The sequence below is a fragment of the Panthera leo genome, chromosome D1 (genome assembly GCF_018350215.1).
Source record: "Panthera leo isolate Ple1 chromosome D1, P.leo_Ple1_pat1.1, whole genome shotgun sequence".
In the NCBI taxonomy this organism is placed as follows: Eukaryota; Metazoa; Chordata; class Mammalia; order Carnivora; family Felidae; genus Panthera; species Panthera leo.
Window position 1 is genome coordinate 104,971,197 of NC_056688.1, and position 24,587 is coordinate 104,995,783.

At 54.1% G+C, this 24,587-nt stretch overlaps 1 protein-coding gene across 6 annotated transcripts in view; it reads left to right on the plus strand.

Moving 5' to 3' along the window:
• Positions 1-24,587, plus strand: part of CD6 (CD6 molecule) — a 40,592-nt gene that overhangs the window by 11,090 nt on the left and 4,915 nt on the right. For 3 of the 6 annotated variants that reach the window (XM_042904988.1, XM_042904986.1, XM_042904987.1), the window contains exons 2-8: positions 16,600-16,668; positions 17,745-18,092; positions 18,888-19,199; positions 19,922-20,224; positions 21,404-21,469; positions 23,604-23,744; positions 24,083-24,181. In XM_042904988.1, coding sequence (XP_042760922.1) covers positions 16,600-16,668; positions 17,745-18,092; positions 18,888-19,199; positions 19,922-20,224; positions 21,404-21,469; positions 23,604-23,744; positions 24,083-24,181 — 1,338 coding nt within the window. The remainder of the gene's footprint in view (positions 1-16,599; positions 16,669-17,744; positions 18,093-18,887; positions 19,200-19,921; positions 20,225-21,403; positions 21,470-23,603; positions 23,745-24,082; positions 24,182-24,587) is intronic. The other 3 variants (XM_042904989.1, XM_042904990.1, XM_042904991.1) reach the window with 2 other exon arrangements.

The following is a 24,587-nucleotide window of genomic DNA, read 5'->3' on the forward strand; positions in this document are numbered from 1 at the left end:
GCACCGAAGGACTGGAGAAGGGCTAATTTCCTTTACTGTGGGATTCAGTCCTAGTTAATACCCACTCTTAAATTGTCTGGGGACACTGGAGGGCCATGCCGTGAGGGAGGGAAGTGCAGTCTGCCGGGCACCCTCAAACCAGCCGTCAGAGGCAAGGGAGCCCCCTCCCTCGAGCGGTCAGACCCCATCTGGCCCGGTTGGCCCATTTTACCCTGGAGAAACTGAGCCCCCTCCCCACCCGCCGCCCCGTCCCACAGGGACTTACCCAAGGTCATAATCCTGGCTGGTATCACTTCTGCCAAATTCCGTTGTCACTTCCACCGGGTTCCAGCCGAAAATGCACGTGCGCCGTAAACATCAGTCATCCTTATTGTAAAAAATCGTTCTAACAACCACATGAAAAGAACTGTCACCCGGCACAAAACTCGGCCTCTCGTTCTCGAAGGAGGCAGTGTGCAAGTCCCTGGAGCAAGGCGCGTGTTTCGTCCCTCACCAGCATGACGGTGGGTGCGGGGGGCGTCGTGCTGCCTCTGATCAGTGTCTGTCAGGACCGCTGTGAGCACATAGAATCTGGGGTCCGGGAGACGAGCATTTGATTCCAGGCCCCACCACCTCCTCGGGGGCCCTGGGCGAGGTCCAGAACCTCCTGAGGGGACACGGGCCTACGCCCCAACGCCAGTTCCTCCATTCTTACCCTCGAGATGGACTTTCCACCTTCCCTGAAGATCTTTACGGACCATTTCTAGCCACCTGCACGTGCATGGATGGTCTCGGTTCCAGCCATGTCAACAGAAGCCGTGAAACAGTCCCGGGAGCACTTGCGGGTTTAGGGTCTGGCCCTCTGGAAGTGAAGGAGGGGGGACAACCATGCATCTTGCAAGTTCCCCCCTCCCACCCGCCTCCTGGAATTCCCTAGAAGTCCCAGGGGCCTTCCCCCCACCCCCAGCGCCTGCCTCTGGAAGGCCACCTTTGTTGCAGGTATATGTGACTTCGTTTTCTAGAGCTACCATAAGGCAGCACCACGGATTGGTGCGTGAGCAACAGAAGTGTATCGTGTCACAGCTCGGGAGGCTGCAAGTTCAAGATCAGGGTCTCCTTCTCAGGCGGGGAGGGAGCATCTCTCCCAGGCCTCTCTCCTAGCTTCCGACGGTTTGCTTGGCGTTCTTCGCCATTCTTTGGCTTGTAGAAGCCCTGATCCGATCTCGGCCTTCATCTTAACATGGCATTCTTCCTACGCGCATACACCCGTGTCCACACTTCCCCTTTTTATGAGGACCCCAGTCCTCCTGGACCAGCCGCCCCTCCCCACCCCCGCCCCCACCAATGACCTCGTTTTAACTTGACTACCTCTGTGAAGAGCCTATCTCCAAATAAGGTCACATTCTTAGGTACTGAGGTCAGGACTCCAACATATCTTTTTTGGTGAGACACAATTCCACCCATAGCCGTGTGTGCGTGCACGTGTGTGTGCATGTGTGTGTGTGGGTGTGTGTGTATGTGAGAGAGAGAGAGAGAGAGAGAGACTCAGGGGTAGAATTTCTGGGTCATGACTATGGAAATGTTTTTAAAGTCGTTGTGTGGGCTCGGCTCCCGCCAGCGATCTACAGAGTCCCTGCTGACCCCCGTTCTCAATACTCAGCATTACCCCACTTCTCAATTGTGGGTGTATGATACCGTTTCCCCGTGGCCTTACTTTGCATTTTTCTGATGTCTGTGAGGCTGGATACTTCCCATGAGTTTATGGGTCCCGCGTGTTTCTGCTTCCATGAAGTGCCTATCCAGGCCACTTGCCCAGGAACACTTGCCCAGTGTTCCATCGCTTGCCTTTTCCTTATTGATTTATAGACAATCTCCTTTTCTAAGGAGGGTTTCCTTTAAGGGGAGGCGAGGAGAAGGGAAGGGGAGGGGGAGGTTAGGGCACCCTTTGTGGCCTTAGATGTGGAGGACTGACCTGCACAGTTACTCCTTCGGGAGAGAAACAGAAAACCGCTCTGGGTCCTCTGTCTCCTTCTGGAATCCGTGGGGCCGGGTGTGATTCAGAATCGAGACTGTTTGGATTTCTTCTCTGCTTTGTCAGGTCTCAGGCAGGGCCCGGTCAGCCACTGGCATCGAATACGTTAATATATCTGCAGCAACAATGTGTGATTGTCCACACCACACGGAATAAACAAAGACCTTGCTTCGGTAAAGGTCAGGTGCCACCACCAACAGCCTTATGAAAACACTTTCAGTTTGGGGGGTCTCTGGGGCTCCCAGACCGCGGTAAGGGAGTGTGCACGCAAACCCCAAGCTGGGCCCTCTGGTGCCCCCTTTATCGGCTAATCCCCCTGACTGCTCCAGGGAGGTGACATGACCATCCCCATTCACGCTGGAGAAGGGTCGCCGAGGCGCGGAGAGGCTAAGAAATCCAGATCCTGGTATGAAGAGGAAGAGGGGGACTTGGACCCACATCGGTCTGACTCCAGGGCTCACAGACGTCCAACCCTCTGGTGGTGACTTCTTGGTTTCTCCGTTCCCCAGGACTCGAGAGTTTAGAAACAAAGTCACAAGCCAGAGGAGTGGATTGGGAGGGCAGAGCACAGCTGGGAGTGAGCGGTGGCTCCGTTGGCTGAGCCAGACCCTCACCCCAACGCAGTGGGTGCCGGTGGCCGGAGCTTGGGACGCCCACCCCAAAACTCTGCCGAACTTGCCAAGTGCCCATCATACTCTGGTACTGACCAAACATTCAGCCGGACCTCTGCGTATCCTGGTTTGAAGCCTAAAGGCTTGGGGAGAGGCGCTGATCAGAGATCTTAGCCGTCACTGGGAGCAGGGGCTTGAGAAAGCAGCATGTCTTCCCGGTGTATAAATCGGGGCCGAAGCACCTTGGCAGAGAATGATGGGAAGGCCTGTGAGGCCAGGCCACTGGCCGGGAGAACGAGGCGGGTACAGACAGAGGAATGGGTCGTTGCTGCCCTTGGTGATCTCTCCTCCTGGCCCACTCACCTCTGGAAAGGGGCAGGTTGGGTCTCTTGAGTCCTTTGTCCAAGGCTTGGATGGCTCTCTCTCTCTCCCCACCACATTCTCATCCCTGAGAACTCCTACACATCCTCTAAGACCCCTCCCGATGGTCCCCTGCTCTTTGGAGTCCAAGTTATTCCCTCCCACCTCTACTTCTCCTAGAGCACTTTGCTCTGACCCCTGGGACAGAAATTCTCCCCGACTGTACTGAGCCATGAGTACACGTGTGAGCCCTACCGCGACGTGCGCACAGCCTGGCCAACGGTGAGGAATGAACGAAGGACCGAAAGAATGCACCTTCTTGGCTAAGGGTTAAGATAGGCGGAAACGTGGAAGGACTTTGAGCCCCCTCAAAAGCAAGCCTACGTGTGACTTGTGGAGGGAAGCATGGGGCGACCGTGAGGCCTGGCGGCTAAGACTGTGGGCCCGGACTGGATCTGAAGTGATATTCTGTCCCCCGCCCCCCGCTCCCCCCAAGACATTCCGGTCCCAGCCTGAAGTCACGTGCTAGGGAAGGGGCCCTGGTTCCTTCCTTAGAGGGATGCCGATGGCTTCCAGCAGCTCTGGGTGCCTGACATCCGGGGGGCCCTTCTCCTGAGGGGGCTTTAGGCCCCCTCAGAAAGGTGTTAGCACCGCCTCTAGGAGCTGGGGGGATTTTCATCCCGTGCCCACACTCAAGCTTCATTCACCCAGAAACTGCTGTTCAGCAGCTCTCAGAGACTCAAACCAGAGTCCCTCCAGAGGGCCAGTGGGTGGGGACAGGCCCCCTGGAAAACCCTGTGCGGCCCAGCAGGGTTTCGGCTTCCACTGAAACCCAGAAGAAACCTAGCCCTGAGCTTTGCACAGGGGGCCATGCTCTGGAGGATTTTATTCTTGAATCTCATTCTGCCTTCACACACCAGTCCCTGACCTGCCCCGGGGCCTTCGCTCGTGCCATACTCCCGACCCAGAATGCCCTTCTGCCTCCTCTCACTGGCTGATGCCGCATGAAGTCATGGAAAGAATAAATACGGGGAGCAAACCTGCATTTGCATTCTGGGTCTGTCAACTCCAAGCTTTGTGACCTTGGGCTAGTAACTTAACTTCTCCGAGCCTCTTTGTCAGGAAGACGGGTTTCCTCACAGGGTTGTCGTGAGGATTATGTTCAATAATGTATGAAAGCACTCGGCACAGAGGAAGCCCTTGGTAAATGTGCATCTGCTCACCCGGTCCTAGTAAAACGCTCCTTGACCATCAAGGCCTCGCCCAAATCCTCCTCCCCTGCAGGAACTTTCTAGACCCACCCTCCTCAGGGTTCCTTGGGGACACCCTTTGTGCAGCCAGAGAGACAGGATTTAGCCAACTCGTGACACCTGGGCCTCCCGGCTGGACTCCAAACTGCAGGCCGGCCTGGGGCTCCCTCACCTCCACCTTTCTACAGTAGAGCCCAGAGAGGGCCTGGCCACGGGCATGACCCTGGAAATGCGGGCGGAGGTAAGGCGACTTATACAGACTTCTATTAAAAATAACGGGGGGGCGCCTGGGTGGCTCAGTCGGCTAAGCATCCGACTTCGGCTCAGGTCACGATCTCACGGTCCGTGGGTTCGAGCCCCGTGTCGGGCTCTGTGCTGACAGCTCGGAGCCTGGAGCCTGCTTCAGATTCTGTGTCCCCACTACCCTCGTTTAAGAAATGTTTACATTTAAAAAAAAAAAAACAAACAAGAAATGTTTCCATTTTTGCTACATTTGGCAAAATGATCTATATTAATAAGAAAGAAAATCAAACAGATACTGTTGAAATACGTATTATTCTTTTCCTTCCTTCCCCAGAGGATTCACACACTCCAAAGTGTGACGTGTATACCATTGTCTTCCGTGCTTTCATATTTTTATTACACAAAAATGTATCCATACCCAATGGATGGGCACATGTGCCATATTTTATATAAGTGTTAGCATGCTGGACAGGCTGTTCTAACACTTACTTTTCTCATTCAATATATTATGTTTGCAAGATCTATCCAAGTGGACAGATAAAGATCTAGTTCATGCTTCTAGCGAAATAATCCAGTCTATGAATATAACACAGTATCTTTAATTATTTCCTGCTGGTGGGCTGTTAGATTACTCCTAATTTTCTTTTTTTTTTTGTTTAAATTTTTTTTTCATTTATTTATTTTTTAAGAAACAGAGTGAGACAAAGCGTGAGTGGGGGAGGGGCAGAGAGAGAAGGAGACACAGGATCCGAAGCAGGCTCCAGGCTCTGAGCAAGCGGTCAGCACAGAGCCCGATGCGGGGCTCAAACCCACGAACTGTGAGATCATGACCTGAGCTGAAGTCGGACGCTCAACCGACTGAGCCACCCAGGCGCCCCACTCCTAATTTTCCTTCTGCAGTAAAAATCCCTGTGGATGTTTGCATGTGAACATGCCAGATAATTTTTTCTAGGATATGTATGGAAAGGAATAGGTTTGGGGGTGAAGGTCTGAACATCTTCAGCTTTTTGAGGTATTATTGGCCATTTGTCGATCCGTTATATGTGTAACGATGTGACCATCCTGCGTAATGTGTTTATAATCCGCTTTATCCACCTCCTATGCCCATGTGCACACACACACACACACACACACACACACACACACACACATCTGTCACATATACACGTTCATACTTGTTGACCCGGCAAGATCTTGAGTACTTAACCAGGGCCGGCGTTGGTTCTCTCTTGTGATCGTACGTCAGTCATACGAGGCATTTACACCTGTGAGGTGGGGGAAGCAAGGCTGGCATATAATGAGATTGGCCCAACACGCCCATGGTGTGGAGGCAGCTGGGTGCCAAACCCGGGCAGGGTTGGTTCAAACACCCCCCCACCCGAGACCTACTAGAATCAGAATTCTATAGGAGGGACTGGACGTCTGCCTTGCGCACTCAGTGGTCTGAATTCTTATGGGGGATCGAGCAGGTGGGACCTGTGAAAGGCCAGTCAGTGCCTCTGGCCTGCTGGGCTCTCTTGGAACCACGTCCCTTCTGTCACCCCTTGGGCTTAGTATGGAGCTGCTCATGACTCTCCATGGGTGGTGGTGTCTCATCTCACCGGGCGGTGGCGGCCCAGAAGGTGGGGTCTGGCGGAGGCGCCTGTGGGGTCAGGACCACGGGAGCCTTTGGTTTTGGAGGAACTCTTGTTACCATGGCAACCGCAGGCCCGTCGTCTCTAGGACCACCGGATGAACATCACTAGGACTTGCAGAGCCAGGGAAGGGGGCAGCAAAATGTGAGTGTGGGGCAGCTCTGCTGAGGTTCATAAGAGGGATGGGGAGGAAGGAGGACATAACGAAGTCTTTGGGGAGCTGGAACTGTCCCTTTGCAGAGAAGGCTGAAGGGCCCTCAGAGCCATCTTCGTGCCTGGGACGGAACGTGTAATCGACGGCCAGATGCCGCCCCCCCACCCCGTATCCACTCAGCACCGGACAAGAGAAAGTAGGCCAAAGCCTCAGGATGGGGGGTCTTCACGACAGCTTCCAGATACCACATCCGAGGCATTTCACGTATGTTCTCCCCGCAGCCCTCGAGGCAACCCACGGACCTTCCCAGTGACACGCTCGTGTCCCTGACACCTGCTCCCGTCCCGGCACGCGGCGAGCGGTCAACGGGTGTGAACGGAATGGAACGCAGGCCAGCCTCAGACTCATTTCTCAGCTCTCGGCACAGTGTCACTCACACAGCCTCGCTCTCTTGAGCAAGAGAGAGAACGGGGGACTTCCAGAAATCTACCGGGCCCCAAAGCGGGTTATGTTGCGTTGTTCCTATGGTTGAGCTTCCCTTTCGGTGGAAATTATGAGCGGCCGTTGGACGTGGCGATGGAGGGGACGGAAATTCCAGCTGGGCATGCAGGGAGGGGGTCCCGCAGATGAACATCCTCTGTCGTGTGACAGGGTGATGAAGAAAGTTAAAAAAGGCTGGAAGTTCTCTGCCCTGAGGGAGTGGAGTCCTCTGGAGCTCTGAACTCCCATCAGTCACGTGCTGTCTCAGCTTGGGCTGCTAGAGCCAAATGCCACAGACTGGATGGCTCGAAGTACCAACGTGGTCTCACAGTTCTGGAGGCTGGGAAGTCCAAGGTCAAGGTGCCTGCAGGCTCAGTGTCTGGTGAGGAACCTCTTCCTGGTTCATGGCTGCCCCCCCTTCCTGCTGTGTCCTCACATGGCAGAGGGCCAGAGTGCCTGTCTCCTGTTCTTTTTTCCATCAGGAGGTCCCCACCCTCATGACCTCATCTAACCCGAATTGCGTCCCAAGCACCCCACCTCCTGAACCATCACACTGGGGAGTAGGGCTTCAATATACAGATTTGGTGGGTTGGGGGGGGGGGGACACAAAGGTCCAGTTCATAGCGTGTGCACTGAGTTTCCTCTGTGTCCCCAAGATTTTCCTAGGTAGAAGAGGAGAGAGTGAAATCAAACGAAAACGCCCGTCAAATAAAATAAAGCCAAAATCCAAAGTCATTGACTTCCCCTTACATTTTCTTTTTAATTAGAAAATTTTTTTCTTTCAGTTCATTTAGTTTGAGAGACAGAGAGACTGAGTGGGGGAGGGGCAGAGAGAGAGAGGGAGAGAGAGAGAGAGAGAGAGAGAGAGAGAGAGAGAGAGAGAGAGAGAGAGAATCCCAAGCAGGCTCTGCACGGTCAGCGAGGAGCCCCGTGCAGGACTCGAATCCACAAACCGTGAGATCACGACCTGAGCAGAAACCGAACGTCAGATGCTTAATCGACTGAGCCACCCAGGAGCCCCCTAACTTCTCTATAGGTTCCAAAGGGAGGAAGGTCACCCCAACCTTCTTGGACTTAGAGATTCCCAGCGGGTACAGCCTGGTCTATTCACCACAGCCACCGACACCAGTGAGCGAGGGCTGTGCTGTCCCACCAAGCCCCTGGGCCAGCCTCGGTCTCCGTGACAAAGTAAACGCAGCCCGACTGGATGTCACAATCTCCCCCCAAGTCCCTTCGAAGACAGAACACAGCTACCGGCTTCGACTCCAGTTGGAAGTTACTTGTGTAAACGGGCACCATGCTTCTTTCCAAATTTAATGGAATTGTATCTTGTTCCTTTATTCTGTCCAGCCTTTCGGCGGATCGCTGCCCAGTTAACGACCTCCAGGGAATTTCTTGAAAGAGAACCAGTCGTCTAGTCCCGGCCCCCTCCCTCTCCTGGCTGCTTCCCCAATACCCGCCCCACCCCACCCCGGTTCCACTGGTGGTTGGTCTTCTAAGTGTCCCTTTCCTCCTCACAATAGAAACGGGGGCGGGGGGGAGGGGGCAGATGGTACCGGACCCAGCCTGGGTCGGGGAGCTGGTGGGGAAGGGGCAGGGGCAGCTCGTGGCTCAGCCGGCAGACTTGTGTCCTCCGTGTTAGGAGGGCAGTGGGACAAATGCCATCCCAGGGGCCTCTGCCCCAGGAAGGATGGTCTCCTCACGGTGGCAGCTCACCCTGGGAGTCAGGGCCCCTTTAGGAAATCAGCCCCCGGAAGCTGTACCACCATTATGGGGGGAGCTTTCATGTCTGAGTTCAGGGCTTGCTGAGCGGTGCAGAGGTGGAAGGAGTTTGGGAGATCCCCTGGCTTGTCAGAGCTCCCTGCCCCCCCCCTACTCCACTCCCCCCCAACCACTCCCCTGCCCCCGGCACTGTCACTGAAGCCGAACCAGGACCCTGGATTCCAACCAGTGGAGTAGAGCGGTTGAGAGTGTGGGCTGTGGAACCAGAGAGCCTGGGTCCAAATCCCAGCTCCGACATTTTCTCACCGTGTCGTCTTGGGTAAATTACAAAACGTCTTTGTGCCTCAGTGTCCCCACTTTGTGGGCTTGCTGTGGGAATGAAATGAAATTAAATGAGTTCTTCTAAAGTATTGGAAGGGGCGCCTGGGTGGCTCAGTCAGTTAAGCATCTGATTCTTGGTTTTCGCTGGGGTCACGATCTCATGGTTCATGAGTTCAAGCCCCGAATCAGGCTCGGCGCTGACAGTACAGAGCCCTCCTAGGATTCGCTCTCTCTTCCCCTCTCTCTCTGCCCCTCTCCCACTTATGCACGCGTGCTCTCTCTCTCTCAAAATAAATAAACTTAAAAAAAAAATAGTAAGGGCAGGGCTGGGTCTCCTGTCCAAGCCTGTGGATGCAAGGCCCATGTTCTCCCCCACATCGTGCTGTCTGATGCAAATATGATGTGAGCCACATTGGTCATGTTAAATTCTCCTGTAGCCACATTTTAAAAAGTGAAAACAGATGAAGTTAACATAATGATATATTTTACTGAACCCATATGTCCAAAATATCATCTCAACATGCTGTCAATATACAAAGTTATTAATGAGCTATTTCACAGTCTACTTTTTTTCTTACCAAGTCTTCGAAATATGGTGTATACTTGGCATTTAAAGCCCATCTCAGTCTGGACCCTAAAGTTTCATCAGCAGTACTTGATCTGTATTCAGATTTCATAAAATTCGCTATGGCAAAGGTAGATTCACGTATCTAAGCAGCTCGAACGGTTTTTGAAGTTTTCCAACGACTGGATCGAATTATCAGTTTGCAAGATGAAGTTTAAACGAATTGCATTAAATAAAATGAAAATTGCAACCATACCGGACAGTGCAGCACAACACAGTTCTCCATTTTGGACAAAAGGATCTCTAACATCTCCAGATTTCTACTCCTCTTGCCGCATTTATACATACGAACTCTTTGCATATGATGAACCGCCCCCTGTAATGATAGACTGAGAGCACAGGACACATTTTCCATTTATATCGATAGGATATTGGAAGCACGATGTAGTGGTTTAAGAGTGGCTTCTCAAGCCAGACTGGCCAGGCTCTATGCTCGCCTCTAATGCTGACCATCTGGGTGGCCGTGGGTGATTTGCTTAACCTCTCTGTGTTGCAGTTCTCTCTGTGATGACACAGGGAGGCTAATAGTTCCCACTTCATAGGATAGTTTCAGGATTCAAATAGATACTACGTGGGATTAAAGCGCATTGATAATACTCATCATCTCTGGGGCATACAGTGAGTGTTCATTAGAGTTGTCTTTCATTATATATTTTATCTAATTATAATGAAAGGATCGAAGGACTTAAAGAGACCAGAAAGCTATCAGTCTGTTGTCTTGTAAGTGAGAAAATAGGTCTGGAGTATAAAAGACCCATCCGAGGTGACACAGAAAGTTAATGATAGAAATCAGCCCGGACCCACCTCCTCTAACACTCAGCCCCGGTGTGACCCCTCCACTCTGTCCCCAACAATCCTGACATTTACCAGAGAAGAAACGCCTTGACCCACGGAGCACACGAGCTCTTTGTTTCGCCTCCAGGCGTGAGTGTGGCTCTGGCTAACACGGCCACACTGGCCACGTGATCTGCCAGACCCTCTCCACAGGCTCAGGTGAGCGGAATGAGTGGACAGCTGGCTTCAAACTCATTGTGGGGGCACCTGGGTGGCTCAGTCGGTTAAGCGTCCAACTTCGGCTCCGGTCATGATCTCGTGGTTCATGAGTTCGAGCCCCGCGTGTCGGGCTCTGTGCGGACAGCTCTGCCCCTCCCCCACTTGGGCTCGCACTCTCTCTCTCTCTCTCTCTCAAAAAGAAACGAACACTAAAAAAACTCATTGTATTAGTACCGCGAGCCAACCACATGTTCTTCCCAAAAAAAGGCCCACTTGTTTCTTTGGAGACCTTTAATTTTTAATTTGTCGTAGAAGATTTTAAAAATTTAAAGCAACCAAAAGAGAGAGAAAACAACAAAACTCACCGTATGGGCATATTTCCTGCTAGTGTTTTTATTTTTCCTATGCTTTTTTTTTTTTTTTTTCTGTAGTAGAGATCACATTTCATTTATTTATATCCTTTTAGCATCTCTTCTGGGCAAGGCACTGTGCCAAGTGCCGGGGATATGGAACATCCCTGTCCCTGTGACCCTTAGAATCTAGCAGGCCTGATGGGAATCAACAGCACATCACTAAAACCACCGTAACTACATGCAACTGGGGCCATGGAGGGAAAAAGTCCAGGGTTCAAGGAGAGGACAGAATGGGGGACCGAACTCGGGCTCCCTCTGGGTCTCAGAAGACCTTCAGAAGCTTAAAACCGGGCTGGGTGGGGGCGGGGGGCCAGAGGGGAGAGCCCAAAGTATTTGTAGTTTTCCCCACATCATTAAAAACTCTTTGTGAATATCTTTTTGCAAATATTTTTATTATTGATCCTCCTAACTGATCCGCCAGTTGCTTTTAGACAATTCAGTTGTCCCCAGTTTGGAGGACTGTAAATTTTTTTCCTATTAGAAACAAGGGAAGGGAAGGCTTTGTCTAAAGTGTGTCGTATATTTTCATGTTCACGGTGAGCCTGCACTGGGGGTCTTTCTTGCTCCCATCTTACAGAGGGAATGCTCGAGGCTCAGAGAAGTTAAATGATTTGCCTGAATCTCACAGTTAGCAAAGGGCTCGGGGGCACCTGGGTGGCTCGGTCAGTTAAGCCTCCGATTCTTGATTTAGGCTCAGGGCATGATCTCACGGTTCGTGAGTTCGAGCCCTGCATCGGGCTCTGCGCTGGCAGCACGGAGCCTGCCTGGGATTCTCTCTCTCCTTCTCTCTGCCCCTCCCCCACTCACACTCTCTTAAAAGGAAAAAAAAACAACAACAGAAAAGGGCTTAGGTGGGGAAAGGAATCTAGAACTTTCCAATTCTGACACATGGCCTCTAATCTCTATGGAGTATTCCAGATTATTTCTTTAGGACAGGTTTCCAGAAACGAAATGACTGGATCAAAAGGGCTCTGCTGCTGTTGTTCTCAAGGCCGTTGACGTGGGCTCATGACACTTTATACTGATGTTAAAAAGAAAACAATGTGCTTGTGGCAGGTGACACATGCTGCCTTCCGCGCGCTGGTTCTCTCTGTGGGCCCCCTCCACCTACGTGGCTGTAGCCCTCCGTCTCCACCCTGCCTTCCCCCAAACCCCGGCCCTGCACCATCGTCCTCTCGGCAAACACTTATTATGTCTATGCTTTTCTCGGCACGTCTTTGGAGCCTTCAGCTGGTGTTTCTCTCACCCCGTGTGCCGGGCGTGCCCAGGGCGGTGTTCTGGTGACCCCGAAGGGGCCTGACAGCTCCCCTCCCCCACTTGCTCTGACACTGGGCCGGCCAGCTGGGCCTCGGCCTCTCCTTCAGGGTCTATGCCTCTTCCCTTTCCATGTCCCCCAGCTCTCCAAGCCCCGGGGTGTCCCACGGGCCTGGGTGACACAAGAGGAGGACAAGTGTCTCTCAGCCTCCAGGCAAGGTGACTCTTCATTTTTCCTGTCCTCAGTCGCCTACATTTCACGTTCCCTTGGCATCTTCCCCTGGCTACCCTGTCCAGGGTCCTGGCCTGTTCTGCTCGGGCCGGCCGGAAAAGCTGCTGTCCGTCGTCCTGCGCTGGGGGGGGGTAAGTTTTTCTCCCCCCGGTCGGAGCCCTCCCCTCCATCTCTCATCCCTGTGGGTCCATACTTTTGCAGAACGGGGAGGGGCGCACAACTCAAGATGATTTTGTGGGGCACACAGCATAACCGAGTTTAGTATCCAATAACACGGAGCCGCGTGGGAAGAAAAAGATTTAATTATTTCAATGATTTTCTCTTCGAGGCTCTGTCATTCTTTCTGAGCCTATCAAAGAGACCGTCTTTATTCGATGATGACGCGCCTTTTAATATTTCTTATGCGGCTTTCCTTTTAGTACACTTAGTTTCGCAGTTAGCTTCCATTTGGGGCACGCCGTACTAAAAGTCCATTTGGCTCTATATTCGCTATATATTTGGCTCTATATTCGCTAAGTTTGCGCACGTCTACCTCGGTACCTGATTTTATAGAAATGGATTCATACCACCCATGGTTTTCTAAATACAGCCTTTTATCTCCTTCTTTCCTTGTTTGCTTTCTCTCTCTCTCCCTCTCTTCTCCCACCAGCATAAGGCTCGGCCCCAGGACCAGTTACAAAATGTGAAGGGCCCCCCCCCAGTGCAATAGAAAAATGTAGAGCCCCTTGTTAAAAAACTATTAAGAATTTCAAGATGGAGACAGCACTAAACCACGTCCAGGGAACCTTCTGGGTTGGGGGCCTGTGAATGCACAGGTCACATGCCCATAAATCTGGCCCCCTCTGTCTCTCCCCCCACGCTCTTCCCCATGTCCATAGAATCGTACCAGTTCATAAAAGGTGTTTTTTTTTCTTTTTGGCCATCGCTTTACCAAAATTGTATCACATTACACCTCCTTCCCTGCATCTTGCTTCCTTACTCAACACAGGATGGAAACCCCTCCAACCAGTGTGTCCATTTCATTCTTTATAAAGGCAGCATCAGAGGACATGCTGTAAATGGGCCATAATTCATTCCATTTCCCCAACGAATGAGCATTCACTCTGTGTCCAGTGATTAGCCACCCAAGACACCGCAATCCACACTTTTATAGTTGAGTATCTTAATGTAGTAGAGCAGATTCCCGGGAAAAGGTAACGGTTCCTTTTCAAATAAATTTACTCCAGCAAAAAGTGAATCAAATGCAAAGAAAAGTGTGAGACGCAGGACCAGACAAAGGCAGCAATGATGCCTGGGACGCACTGGTGCTGCGTTGGGCCCCGCGTGCCAGCCGAGGCCTGGATGCAAGGAGGGTGGGAGGGAAATTCTTCGTTTGTTCCTACAGGCACAGGACTCAGAGAACACAAAAGCCAGGATCCCTTCTTGGGATTGGGGGCAGGAAAATGCCTGGGACACAGAAAACAAACCCTTGAGAATGAATAAACTGCCTTGGTGACAGCTGTCCTTAAAGCTGGCAGGTCTAGGGGCGCCTGGGTGGCTTAGTCGGTTGAGCGTCTGACTTCTACTCAGGTCATGACATCACGGTTTGTGAGTTCGAGCCCCGCGTCGGGCTCTGTGCTGACAGCTCCCAGCCTGGAGCCTGCTTCGGATTCTGTGTCTCCTTCTCTCTCTGCCCCTCCCCCACGTGTGTTCTGTCTCTGTCTGTCTCTCAAAAATAAATAAATGTAAAAAAAAAAAAAATAAAACCTGGCAGGTCTACTCACTCCTCCATCAGCCAATCAGCAACCACGGGGTTGGACAGCCTGGGACACAGGGCTGGTTCAGCTTTGAGCCTCGCCCTCCAGGGTTTTCTGGTCTAGCAGAAAGCATGTGTGTTTTTGCACATGAGAGAGTGGTTTCCCAGACCCAGAGAGACACACGCAGTCGATCTAGGGCCCTCCACACACACACACACACACACACACACACACACACACAGACGCTTGCACACAAATGGTCACAACCACACACTCACACACCCACCACAATCACAAGCACATACACGCCCCAGCCAACACCCCATTCCCCACCCCGGGCCCTGGCACACACACACACGTATTGAAAACTGTTACTCTGTGGCACTGGGACCCTTGCTGTGGGAACCGGGATTCTGCAGTCCTAACCTCGGGGCGTCTGGATCCTGGTTCTGAATATTCCATTAGCCACAGAGTTTGTGCTCTGAATTCTGAGTCGTTTCCCTCCCCGGGGGTCAGGCCGGGCAGCCAAGCAGGGAGCTGGCAAGGACAGGCAATCCTAGGCCTGATTACTTTCTGTCTGAGTGATGGAGTGGCCCACATGGGTGCCTACAGGAGAGCTGTGTCTGCAGGCCTGAGCGTTGAGTGCGCCTGCGCGCACGGCTGGGTACGAGTCCGGAGAAGCTTCTCAGAATATGTAGCAGCCGTGCCTGAGTCTGCAGCCCCTAGATCAGTCAGGCCAGGCCAGGCTGGGCCGGGGTAACAAACATAGGGTAAAATCTTCATGGCTTACCCCAGCAGAGGTTCACTTCTGGGTTTTTTGGTTTTTTTGGAGGGTTTGCGTATGTTTTTTCGGAGGGGGCACCAGGATGTGAACCGGAAAAAAGGTTTACTTCTTGCACAAAATTCCAGTTGGGTCCACATTTCCCTCCATCTTGTGGTTGCATCAGGGCCTCCAATACTGGGTCAAAAGAGAAGAAAGAGAAGGAAGGGACGAAGGAGGCTCGCTGCCTCTTCCCCACATCGGCCCATCAGTGAGCACACGTCCTTCTGAATGCAGGGGAGAGACCCTGAATGCAGGGGTGCTCCTTTGGGAGCACAGCGGCCCTGGCCACAGCCCTCCCTTTCTGCGTCTGCAAACTGGAATATCCCTGCCCAGCACAGAGTCCATTCCTCGGAGACTATTCAAATCCAAGCTCTGCTTTTTGCTCAGCTGGGGCGGGGGTGCCTCGGGCCAATATCAGTCAGGGTCCCAACAGGAAACGGGAGGCGCTTTCAAAATAGGAGACTTTGAAGGGGCTTATTTACAAAAAGACTATTTACAGAGGCGCCTGGGTGGATCAGTTGGTTAAGCATCTTCAGCTCAGGTCATGATCTCAGTTTGTGGGTTCGAGTCCCGCGTCGGGCTCTGCACTGACCGTGTGGAGCCTGCCTGGGATTCTGTCTCCTTCCCTCTCTGCCCCTCCCCTGCTTGTGTGTTCTCTCTCTCTCTCTCTCTCTCTCTCTCTCTCAAAAATAAATAAACATTTAAAAACACACAGAAAAACAAAAAGACTATTTACAAAGGATAAGGTAAGCAAGAACCAGAAGTGGCTGAGCTGTTGCCACTCTGGACCCAAGGAGACAAGACCAGGGAGTGGTCAGTGAGACCTGGAAGGAGAGAGTCAAGGACAGGAGGAGCCAGGGGAATAAGCACCTACCACTCCACGCTCCTCCCTCCCTCCTACCTCTGCTGGGGCTCCCCGTTGGCTGAGCCAAGCAAAAGCTAAAGGGCCTAGGGAGATGCTGATTTAGCCCAAACAGGTCAGCCCCCAGGGGGCCAAGAGGACAGGGCTCTAGAAAGACAAAGGGGTACCATCTGGGCCAGGCGATTGGTTTCTATTCTTTGGGCTTCCCTTTCCCAATTTGTAAAAAGCAAACGCTAATATCTACCTCACTGCCTGTTTGGAGGAAAATGGAATACTATCTGCGAGGACCTTGCATAACTTCAGCCTTTGGCAAATGTTAGTTTCTCCGCATCTGAAAGCTCTGCAGTCTGATGGTCCCGCCCCCCTATGCCACGATTACCCAGAAGCCTGGTGTGAGTTTCTCAAACAGGTTTTCCAAACAACAATGTTCTTCCTGACAATAACTCCCATTTGAGCTTCTTCTGTAGGTCTAGTATTTTATAGGTATTGACTCCTTTTCGCCTCACAATACCTGCCTAAGTGCTATTGCCAACAAACTGGGACTCTGACCCAGAGAGGGTAGTAGCCCATCCACGGTCACTCAGCCAGGAAGTGTGTCCCCAAAGCCCCCAGTCACTCCTCCCTGCTCTACTCTGATGTCTGAGCACGTTTGCACAATTCAAAGGGGAAGTGGAAAATGCCCCAGAAGAAAGCTTGAGAATTTCCCTACCCTGAATGGAGGCAACTATGCCCAATGCCCAGGGCTATGTCGTGTCAAGGTCCCCACGTAGCCACAGAAAGTGGCTCCAGAAAGTGTCCCCTGTCCTTGAAGACACCTCTGTGCCCTCTACCTCTGTGCTCACTCACCCACCATGGCCGCTGCTGGTTAATTTCAGGTCACCCGTCTCCAACCCCATCCGGCCAGCCCAACACCAGCAGCACAGAGACCCAGCCCTTGGAGTCAGGTAAGGAAACAATCTTTCTGGGGCGCACAGCCAGCTTTCTGAGACCAAGCGGGGGGTGTCCTGAGTGATGGGGAAAGGAAACAGACTTTTAGGGTATCAGGGAGGCTCCCTAACTTCCTGGCTCAGTGCCTGAGTCCTAGCATCACATTCCCTCTGAGATCTTAGAACTGCCATCTTTGAAAGGCCACTGATAAAATGTCACATATGCTTGGGGCACCTGGGTGGCTCAGCCCATTAAACATCTGACTCTTGATCTCAGCTCAGGTCTGGATCTCAAGGTCATGAGTTCAAGCCCCACGCTGGGCAAGGGGCTTACCTTAAAATAAAATGTCACGTATGGGTGGTCAAAATGTTCAGTAAGCATTTTAAGGAGACTTGCTGAGAACAAGCTGAAGAACTCTTAGTTGGGGGGGTGTGGGTTCTGCCAAGTGGGTCCTTGATTAACTTAACACATATTAAGCACCTACTCTGTGCAAAGCTGTGTGCTATCCTGAGGGTGTAGTCCTGGGCAAAAATAGGCAGGTGACTCCCCAAGGATGGTGTCTGGGTTACCACTATCCCAAGAAGCCCGTCTTCAACCCCATATCCATCCTCCAGGGCTTCAAGGTCATGATGGCGGCCTCAATGGTAACCCTCAGAACAGCAGAGGAGCCTAAGAGTGGACGCATGGCATCCACAGTACAAGGGCAGGGCCTGGCACCCAGAACTCTGCCCTTCCTTCACACAAGGGTGCCCTGGAGACAGGGGCAAGAGAGGGAGGTTTGTGGGGACTGGACCCCTGGTTCTCTGTCACCCTAGATGGAACAAAGGCATCCTAACCTCTACAGTCACCCTCAGCCCCCGTCTCCTGACTCTAAGGAGAACCAGGTCAGGCCCCGAAGGGGGATTGGGGATGAACCAGCCCAGCCCCATTCTGCAGATGGGAAGGCTGAGGCCCAGAGCCCAGGAGGGTATAGTCTGAGGTAACACAGCAGGTCAGCGGTGGAGCCCCTGGAAGCCGCCGCCCCCCACTGCCATCCCTGGGATCTGCAGAGTCCCAGTCGGTGGAGGTCTCAGCTGGCGTCTGGCACTTCCAGGAGAGCCGCTCGGGATCCGCCTGGTGAATGGGAGCAGCCACTGCAGCGGGACGGTGGAGGTCTGGATCCGGAAGTCGTGGGAGCCCGCGTGCGGGGCGTTCTGGAACCACAATGCCACTGAGGCCGCGTGCCGCGCGCTGAGCTGCGGCGGGGCGGGGGCAGCCGTCCAGCCCACCCTGACGCCCTCAGAGCTGCCGCCTGGTCCAGGCGCGGGGAACGCCAGCGAGGCCCCGAACGCCACACTGGCCCTGGCGCCCGCCGTCCTGTGCAGAGGGCCCGAGTGGCCACTCTGCGACGTGGTGGAGCGTCCGTGCGACAGCGACAGGCCAGCTGAGGTCACCTGCGCAGGTACAAGTACACCGCCACCTTGGCCCTGCCTGCCCTACCCTCAGGCCTTCAAGCCATTGTCCCTCACTCCTCTCCCCAGCCCTGGCCACTGGACCCAAGGCCTGCCCGCCGGACCCTCCTTTCCCCCACCCCCCACCCCACCCCCCGCCGCCCGCCACCGGCCACCCACCACCAATGCAAGCACAGCTGGCTCCCACACTGGAGGACTGCAGCACTGTCTCATTTCCAGCTCTGAGCAAGTCCTCAGATCTGGACTTGCTCTGGACTCCCCCTACTAGATCTCCAGCTCCGCCACTGTGGTCCCCAACCTGACCCCTTGGCTCCCCAATCCTAACTGGGTCTCTAGCCCTTACCTACTGGTCCCGCCTCTGCTTTCGCTCAGGACCTCTATCTCTGCCCCTACCTCCCATGTGCATAAATATGCCACGTTCCCTGTGTCCCTTAGCAGCACGGCTCTCCAGCCCCGAGGACGGCCTGCTCTTCGGGCTCCGCTCACCAGGCCTCTAGCCCCACCCACCAGCCTGCAGCTCCGCCCACCCAGTCCGCAAGCCCACAGATTTCCCCTGTCCCGCCCACCAGGTTACTAGCCCCTCCCACCGGCCCCATAGCCCACCCACAGGTCCTTAGTCCTGCGGAGTCCCCCACGTCTGCCCACTAGGTCCTCAGCCCTGACTGGGTTTTCCAGTCCTGCCCACCGAGCTACCAGCTCGTCTCATCGGATCCACCGCTAGGACCACCCTCCCCCCTCCCCCCACGCTCTTCCCAACCACCCACAAACCTCTTCTCCTTCCCCAGAGAACCGCGCGGTGCGGTTGGTGGGCGGCAGCGGTCCGTGCGCCGGCCGCGTGGAGATGCTAGAGCGCGGCCAGTGGGGGTCGGTGTGCGACGACACGTGGGACCTGAAGGACGCCCACGTGGTGTGCCGGCAGCTGAACTGCGGCTGGGCGGTCCAGGCCCTGCCCGGCCTGCACTTCGCGCCCGGCCAAGGACCCATCCACCGGGACCAGGTGAACTGCTCGGGGACCGAGGACCACCTGTGGGACTGCCCTGGGCTGCCAGGAAACGGCTACTGCGGTCACAAGGAGGACGCCGGCGTGCTGTGCTCAGGTGAGCCGGGGGTCATCTACCCGCACTTACTGGGAGCTGGGAGGGATGACCCCTGCCGGAGCGAGGTCGAGTCCTCGCAAATATGGGGACAAGCAAATAAGAGACAAGCACATAAGAGACAGGCAACATCGGAGGGAGAGAGTGACAAGCGCCCTAAGAAACCAAGCCAGGTGGAGTTTAGAGGGAGACAGGACTCCAGAGTTGGAGGTTAAGCCTGCCCACCTCCTGGAGGAAGCCACATCGGTGGTGAGACTCTTCCCCGGGGCCAGCCGGTCACCGGGTTCAGAGCAGCAAGGGGAGCCGGACGGAGGAGGCTGTCAGCCTTCCAGATGAGGCCACGAAGCTCTGGTCCAGCCAGTGTTTCTTTCTACTTGTGCGCGGGCATGGGGGCTGGGGAGAAGCGGTCTTGGTAAATAAGGGTTCTGACTCAGTAGGTGCGGGCAGGGCTGGAGAGTCTGAGTTTCTGACCAGATCCCACGCCACGCCGATGCTGCAGATCCACGGACCACAGTTTGAGTAGCAGAGCAGCATGGGCCAGTGTAGATGGCAGCAGATGATGTGTGGGCAGATATAGACGGGGAAGGACACGGATTCTGGAGACTGGTTGGCTGTAGGGTGTTTGCATCCATGAGCCAGGCCTGCTTGGGGGGGGGGGGGTTCAGCCCAAAGGGTCCTGACCTGACTCTGCCCCCATCCCCACCCCCCGCACCTCTCCTCTGCAGAGCACCAGTCCTGGCGCCTGACTGGGGGCGCCGACTCCTGCGAGGGGCAGGTGGAAGTACATTTCCGTGGGGTCTGGAGCACAGTGTGTGACAGTGAGTGGTACTCCTCGGAGGCCCAGGTGCTCTGCCGGACCTTGGGCTGTGGGACCGTGGCCACAAGACTCCAGGGGCTGCCCCATTCCCTGCCGGGGAAAATGTACTACTCATGCAAGGGGGAGGAGCCCACCCCCTCCGATTGCTTCTGGAGGTTCAACAACCCCTATCTCTGCAGACAGTCGAGGGCAGCCAGAGTCCTCTGCTCAGGTATCCCTCCTCCCCACCCCTACCTCACCTACCCCCGGATGTAGACTAGCGATTCCACCCGAATCTGAAGCCTGAGAACTGGCGGGCCAGGGACCACGGCTTGGACTAGGTCAGGAATGACAACTACTGGCCTTCCAGGGACCGTTGCCCTTACCATGCCCAGGGAGACACGGCTAATTAATCAGGGCACTCTTGCCCCCAGATGCCTCAATTCAGCCCCCAGATCGTGACGTCCAATATTTGGTGAGACATTCCTGCATGCTAAGCAATGGTCTCTGTTGACCGGAACTGGCTCAAGGACATGAAACCAACTGCTATCCCAGGGCTGGTGGCATAGAAGGATAACAGTGGGAGACACTAATAACATCAGCGACAGAGTCTGGGGCCCCGATCACGTGCCAGGCATTGGGGAGCACCCGGTACCTCTTATTTCCGCTAAGCCTCATTTCCCCACTAAGAATCGGACTCTGCCATATTTCGCCAAATCTAAGGCGGCATCGGGAGGTCACGCTTATTATTTTATGTACCATAAAGGACAACAATGCTGCCAAAATAAACTCGTGGCACGCCATCCGTTGTAACAATGGATGCCATCGCCCCAATTTCGGAGGTGTTAAACTATGACAAAGCCAGAGCGTTAGACCCAGAGAAACATGGCATTAGGCGTCGCGAGGGAGCTCAGACACCTGTCTACGAAGCCTAGCTCCACCATTTACCCACTGGGGCGGGGGGGTTCAGTTCCATGACCGTGTGGTTGCCGATCCTTGCCCTTTCGCAGGGTAGCTGGGAAATCGGGTGATATCCACCCAGGGACTTTGTAAGCCCCATCCCTTACCTGTCAAGCGATTATGATAGTGATCATAATGTCGGCTTCCCAGCTCCCAAGGCCAATGTGAAGAACGAACCCAGGACTTGACAGAAAAAGAGATTTGGGGTCTGTAGCAGATTTTACAGAAAGAAAGGATCGTTCTTTTCTCATCAGCCTCTTACTCTAACCCAAAAAAATTCCCAGCATGAAGTTTCCTTAGTGTGGGGGGTGGGAAAGGCAGGTTTTCTTACCCATATGCACCCCCAAGTTCCAGGTCACTTGTCTGTCTTGCTCAGTTTCTAACACAAGGACTGGCACACAGTAGGCGCTTGGTAATACGTGTTGAGTAAATGATCGGTGCTTTCTGACAGGCTCCCGAAGTCTGCTCAATCTGTCCACTTCCGAAGCCCCTGCAAGCGTTCAGCCGGTCACTGTGGGTGAGTGTCGCTGGGTGTGCGGTTTCTCAGGGAGGTGGGTGCACGCCTCCCACGTCCCCTACCTCCAGCCGATGGACTTGCCGCTCCCTCCGCCCCCTCCCTGTCCCCGGGCTCCATTCTGTGGGTGCTTTTGCCCCTCTCCTCTCCCCTCCCTGCCATGTAAGCTCCACAGCTCTCCCGAATCCTGGTATTTCATGGACAGGAGCCCACTCTCCTGTCAGGCAGGAGAACAGGGCTGGAGAGAGCCAGCGCTGACCTGGTCTGACACGGGCCAGTGGTAGCTCACAGTCAGTGGGTTGATAACATCCCGGGCACCGGTCCAGAGCTTTGCCATCATTAGTTCCCGGCCCTGTAATGCTCCTGGTGTCCCCATCGGGGAGGTCTCATTAGAGCCTTTACACGGAGAAAAAAGCTCGCGCTCACAGGATGAAGGCGCAGCCAGCCGGCATTTGGCCGGAGTTTGCATCCAAGGCTCTGATCTGAACCAGGCTTGGTCTGCCCGCCAGCTGTGTGTAGCTTGGCTGACTTCCAGGAAGACTCCTGAGGCTCAAAGCCCAGCCGTGTCCCCTGCTAGCTGGGTAATGTTGGGCTGAGTCTCTCTGAGCCTCAGATCCCTTGACTATAAAGTGGGGATGATAATCGCCGTAGCTTTCTCCTGGCATTGCTGTGAGTCTCCAGTGAATTCATTTTTCTAAAGCACTTAGAACAGGGCAGAGCACACGGTAAGCACTGCCGGAGCATTAGGTGTTCTCGTGATTAGTTAGTCCGGGCACGGAGCCCCTTGGCAACCCCGGGATAGGCGGGGGGCCTGGCCCAGGTTCACGGGCTGGGTGCCGTCCCCTGCTTCCACTGGAGGAAGGTGGACAGGGGCCTGGGGACGGAGTGGAGGGGCACTAAGTCCTGACAGACAACTGGCAATGGATGAAGGCACAGAGAGGGAATGGAACGCTGGGAAGGGTACGGGCTGTAGGGTGAACTCCTGCCAGGACCCCGGACACCCACTCGCATACTCCCTCTCTCTCTCTGAGGTCAAGGTGGGAAGCCTCATCAGCCTTCAAAGAGCAAAGAAAGATCCACCTCCAAGGACCACACTCTAGCCCTTGGCCCCACAGCCCTGCCTTCAGCCTGTCCCTCTGGGCCCGAATTCACTGGTCTCTTCATGGACCCCGCAGCCCAGCCTCCCTTTTACACCCACTTCCTGCTGCTAAACCCACCTCCCACCCTGGTTCAAGTCAAGCCCTTTGCAGATGCAGGGGAGGGGGAAAAATGAGAACAGGGAGAGGGTAATTTCTTGGCAGTGGGGAGCAGTCACTATGCCCAGCCAGGGGGTCAGGATGCTTGCATCCCACCAGCCCCCTGTGGTGCTGTCACTACCCTTCATCCAGCCCTGTGGCCTAACACCGAGGAGGAGATGAGTCCCATCTCTCCTCTCTCGAGGGCTCCAAGCACCTGCCTCATTATAGCCTCTTTGCAGGCTTTGGGTTCTTTTTTAGCAGGGGTGGCACGGAGAGAGGGGTGAAGACAGGAAGTCACATCAGGGCTGCGGAGCTGGGAGGTCCAGAATCACGGCCCTCACCTCTGCCCTCGGAGTACGTGTCTGATGGGAACAATGCATCCAGGGCACAGAAAGGACATCTCGCCCTCCTGATGGTCTGTTCGCTGCCAGAGGTGGCTCCACGTCACCTTCTCTGGAAAGCCAGCCTCGGTGTCCACCTCCCACCCTGCCCTACCAGAGAAGGCCCCTTGTAAGGCCTCATGCCTGCCCATACCTCCTTCCCAGTAAGCCTGGCGCCATATTGGATGAGTCAACGTGTTGATCTCCCCACTAGACAGTGGCCCTCAAGGCCTATGATGCCAATGTCGTATTTGTATCCCTAGAGCCTAGTGGGCACACAGTGGGCACTCAGTGATTACTGAGCGGGTGGCCAGGGGAAAGGCTCACTCAGCTAATTGTTCATTCAACATTTCTTGGGCACCTCCCAATATAAAGTGTCTAAAAGCAGATGGGGACATTCGGAAAAAAGAAGAGAGGAGGAAGATAAGTCCAAAAGGGAAGTAGGTCGGCTGCAGAGATGCTGGAGAGGCAAGAAGTCTATGTCCGTTCCTCTTTCTGATTTGGGGTTCTTGCTTCCAGAACCTACTACGATCCAGAAAGCAGAAGCCTGGAAATCGCGAGAACTAATGCTTTTCATCCTCTGCATCATTCTGGGAATTCTCCTCCTTGGCTTACTCATCTCCACAGCCTTCATCTTCTTGAAAGTTAAAGGAAAATACGGTAGGTGCAGAGTTCTGGGAGCCACAGGAAAGGCCCAGAGAGGGAAAGCAGCAGGCCTGAGGTGTGGCCTTCTCAGGGGGATGGGGGCCTCAAGGGACTCAGCAGAATGGAGCACCACCCAGCAATGGCCACCCAGCCCAGACCCCTGGGAGCACCTCCCGATGGGCAGGATTTTCCCAGCATGCCTGGCAGAAGCGGTCCATGGGAGGACTAGACTGCGTGCGTGCGTGTGGATTCGAGGGAGAGATGGGGAGAGAGGCATCTCCGTGAGAACAGGACCAGCTAGACCGGGAGAGACCAAAAAGTGACTTATAGCGTCTCTGCCTCTCCTCTCTCAGCCCTGCCCATTATGGTGAACGACCAGCACCCACCCACCACCACCCCAGAGGGGATCAATAGCTATCAAGATGTTCCCATCACCATTTCCAAAGAAGAAGGTACGATGTCCACCACCCTGGGAGTGAGGAAGGCTGGGGAGGACAGGAAAGGAATCCTTTTTGGGAGGGTCAGACCTGTGTAGGTCAAAGCAGCGTCCCAGTTGGAGATGAGACCTCAGTCAGCCCACTGGTGCCCGTGGGACCTTGAGCATGTCGTGCCTCGATCTGGGCAGAGGACCCTCCAAGGCAGTCGTTCTAGACTAGGCTTTAGAGTTCTGGAATAATACAGGGCATTTCTCAGAGGAAAGTTCTGCCCTGCTAATTGGCTGGTAGGTTTGTGATATTATCGCGTCTTTCAATAGCCTCAATCAGCCTTCCTGCAGAGCCCCATCCAGGTTTCCTGGAACATAATTTTATTTCATTTTTCTGAATGAAAAAAAAAATCAGATCAGTCATCCATCTTTTA